This window comes from Seriola lalandi, unplaced genomic scaffold (assembly GCF_002814215.2).
Source record: "Seriola lalandi dorsalis isolate HSWRI2012SDOR001 ecotype SW California unplaced genomic scaffold, Sedor1 jcf7180002054300, whole genome shotgun sequence".
Lineage (NCBI taxonomy): Eukaryota > Metazoa > Chordata > Actinopteri > Carangiformes > Carangidae > Seriola > Seriola lalandi.
Genome location: NW_019524853.1, coordinates 81466 through 85105, shown reverse-complemented (window position 1 = coordinate 85105; position 3640 = coordinate 81466). Strand labels below are relative to the sequence as shown.

The 3640-nt window shown below is 45.4% G+C and overlaps 1 protein-coding gene across 1 annotated transcript; it reads right to left on the bottom strand.

Annotated features, from left to right (window-relative positions):
• Nucleotides 1-925: 925 nt before the first annotated feature.
• LOC147819125 (sperm axonemal maintenance protein CFAP97D1) lies at nt 926-3345 on the bottom strand. Its single transcript, XM_087174012.1, has 5 exons — nt 3253-3345; nt 2701-2781; nt 2483-2601; nt 1629-1812; nt 926-1232 (listed from the first exon to the last, which is right to left on the bottom strand). The coding sequence occupies exons 1-5, from the start codon at nt 3343-3345 to the stop codon at nt 1143-1145; spliced, it is 567 nt and encodes a 188-aa protein (XP_087030138.1). The 3' UTR covers nt 926-1142.
• Between the last annotated feature and the right edge of the window lie 295 nt (nt 3346-3640).

Below are 3640 nucleotides of genomic sequence, written 5' to 3'. Positions count from 1 at the left end.
ATTCACACACACTGCTCTCTGATTATCTCTCAGCTGTCTTCTTGGACTGAACTCAGGCCCTGCAAACTGGGCCAGTGTTAGCCGCCTGGTGGAGGCCGTTTGTAACCAGCTCTGCGTCTTCACCTGGTGGCAACTGACCCACCAGAACTGCAACCTTGAGCAGAACCAGACTCTTCATAGATGTGATGCTGTGACCTCAGAGACGGATGTGTGACCTCACACACTCTTTAGTGTGAACTGAACAGGTGTCAGTGTAGTACAGCTCATGTTCATTAGTTTTATTCACAACTTCATTGTTGTCAGTGAAAAGGTGTTTAATAAATAAACCTGTGATTAAATTGTACTGAGTGTTTGTTCATATTTACCATCTGCCTCATGATGAATCAACAGTCACTTTGGTGAATCAGTGTTTTACAGACTTTTGTTCACAATTTAAAAAAAACAGAAAATTACTGTTATTTTCTGTAAAATTAGGATTTTGTTTTTACAGTGTATGTAAAATTCATAATATAGAGATTTTTAATAAATGTACATATACATATTTTACTATGGACATAAAATGGCATCATCACTCTTGATACAGGGGCACATACACATATGTCATATGTCAGATTTTAGTTTAATGAGATTCTGATAATAGAAACCTGGAGCTCAGTAATAATCTCACACCCATTTATAATGTGTGAGCTCGTTAATCTTCCTGCTCCGTGTCAGAGACGAGAGTCTGCTGCCCCCTGGTGGAGGACACACACTCCTCTGACGCTCATACAGTCCACACTGACAACCAGCGTGTGATGAAACCTTTATTTAAAGCCTCATGATGAACGACAGACGTAAAAAAAACTGCAAAGGTCTGAAATCCACAAACAAACAAACAGACAAACAAACAGACAAACGAAGGCTTTTATTTTGTTAAAAACAATAATCATGTTGTGATTAAACAGGTGGACGGATGAATGAAAGAAAATGTGCTTTAACTTTCAAGATGCTGCGTTCACATCATCTCACAATGACTGTAATTTCTAGTGTGTGTGTGTGTGTGTGTGTGTGTGTGTGTGTGTGTGTGTGAGTGTGTGTGTGTGTGTGTGTGTGTGTGTGTGTGTGTGCGTGTGTGTGTGTGTGTGTGTGTGTGTGCGTGCGCTTCAGGTCTCTCTGTCAGTGTCAGTCCTGCTGCAGCTTGTTGACCACTCGTCGTCCTCCACAGCCGCGAACTTCACCTTCCTGTTCGACCTCTGTCACACACACACACACACACACACACACACACACACACACACACACACACACACACACACACACACACGCACACTTCTATCTATCTTCTTACCCTTGATGACATAATGCATTGTCTAAACCTGAGTCCTGGACCTGGACCCTCAAAGCGCTGAAGCTGTGTCAGAAAGAATGTCCTCACAAAGATAGCCACACACACACACACACACACACACACGCCTAAACACACACACACACACACACACACACACACACACTGATCACACACCTCCTCCTCTTCCTCGTGTGTTGTTTAATGGATAATCTGTAATTTATTGTCGAGTTTCTTCTAAAGATTCAGAAACCCATCATTTTTACCCATAATGCATCTTTACTCCTCCCCCTCACATAATCACCTGTTTATCTGCGAGCCCCCGGGGATACTGGGAAATGTTCTCCCGCCGGCGCTCCGCCCGCTCCCAGTCGTCCAACCACAGCTGGCGGCGATACTCCGACTGGCGGGAAGTGATCCGCTGGTAGATGGCCTGGTTCTGACGGCTGACCAGCAGAAGCTCCTCCCTCCTCTTGTCAGCGTTCAGACTGGAAACAGGAAGAGGAAGAGGAGGAAGAGGAGGAGGAAGAGGAGGAGAGGAAGATAAATGGATGGAGAGAGGTTTCTGATAAAGTGATAAAGTTCAACAAGACAAACTCAGAGGTTTAGCACTTTAGCATTTAGCGCTTTAGCATCTTTGAGCTCAGTCTGTGCAGCAGGTTGTTATGACATCATAGTCAGGTTATGTTGCTAGGCGACACCTAGTGGTTGTAGTGATGATGACAGGAGTGATGGGGAATGTCGGTGACACAGTATAAAGAGTTGTTTCTATTACCCATGACTGTACCATCATTATTATTGTAACCATGACAACAAAGTTTGTCTGATGTTATTGACTTATTTTAACCCAGATCATCTTTTCCTAAATCCTAACCAAGCCAGGACCGTTACTATAGTAACCACGGCAACGTTGGGTACGTTGCAGTACAGTCCCATGTTTATTGTGGTAACCAAGGTGACTGTCCACCTCCTCCACCATCTCCAATAATGATGAATGAATAATGATCAATAATTCATCACATCCATTATTCAAAGGTCCAACAAGAAACAGTGAGTCACTACAGAGCAGCTGGAGACATGACATCACAACATGATGTCACAGATAAGGACAGATCCACAGGTACCACGTGACCCGCCCCTCTCTCTCTAAAGGCCCACCTCCTCAGGTGGTACTGGTTCCGGTGGTCCACCAGACCTCTGGACCCGACGATGTTGGCCAGTCTGGAGGCGAGGAGGCGGTTATCTCTGTCGATGATTGACAGGCGCTCGTCCTGCAGCTGAACCACAGACAGAGTCAGACAGGTGGCCGACACTGTGTGTGTGTGTGTGTGTGTGTGTGTGTGTGTGTGTGTGTGTGTGTGTGTGTGTCCACTCACCTGTAGTTTTTTCAGTTTGAGTTGGACGTGAGATGGTGTCCTCATGCCCTTGGTGTCCACCACAGGGAGGGTGGAGCTCACCTGGACAGGTAAACACAGGTATGTATGTGCAATGTGGGTGTGTCCTAACATGAGCCTACAGGTAATATGAGCCTATAGATATTTACACTCAGGCAGCAGTGTTTTGTTTTGTTTCTTTTCTTTTCAGCTCCGTGTTTCATTTTAATCTCATTTAGCTTTTTCTTTCTTTCTTTCTTTCTTTCTTTCTTTCTTTCTTTCTTTCTTTCTGTTGGTTCTCTCACTTTGCTCCACTCCCTCCAAGTTGCCAAACATGAGTGGATGCAGCTTTAACAAACTAACCAATTAAATCAAGAACATAATGTATTTTATTTTAATCTTCACATTCATGTTTTTAAACACTTGAACCTTCAGCGCAGCAGCTGAACCCACAGATCCATCACTATAATCTATAAACTATAATGACTCCGCCCATACTTCCCCTCCAGACCTCCACCCAGCATCGGTCATTCTCCCCCAGGTGACCCCCCCTACCTTCCTGCGGTGGTCTTGGAAGCTGCTCTGGTCCCATCTCTGCTGCAGGTAGCGGTTGGTGACGGGCTTCAGCGGCTGGTACGACCTGTGCATGCTGCGCGTCTGACGAGGAGTTCGTCCGATCCGGCAGGAGGTGTGGGCTGCGTGGTGTGTTTGCAGGCCCTGTGGGGGGTGGTTGCCATGGAGACGTACCCCTCTTTATCTCTTTGCAGCCATATAAGGTTCCTATTAATTATTACTGAGCTGCTCTTTTTAACCTCGCTGAGGAGACGCACACACACACACTCACACACACACACACACACACACACACACACACACACATACCTGAGATGACAGCAGATTACATCACTAACACTATCTTCTCCGTCTCTTTCATGTTGATATC

Coding starts and splice junctions, on each gene's coding strand:
- LOC147819125 (XM_087174012.1), bottom strand. CDS start 3,345: ATGCACAGGTCGTACCAGCCGCTGAAGCCCGTCACCAACCGCTACCTG. Junction 2,602..2,700: donor TCAAACTGAAAAAACTACAG/GTGAGTGGACAC, acceptor TCTGTGGTTCAG/CTGCAGGACGAGCGCCTGTC. Junction 1,813..2,482: donor AACCAGTACCACCTGAGGAG/GTGGGCCTTTAG, acceptor TCCTGTTTCCAG/TCTGAACGCTGACAAGAGGA.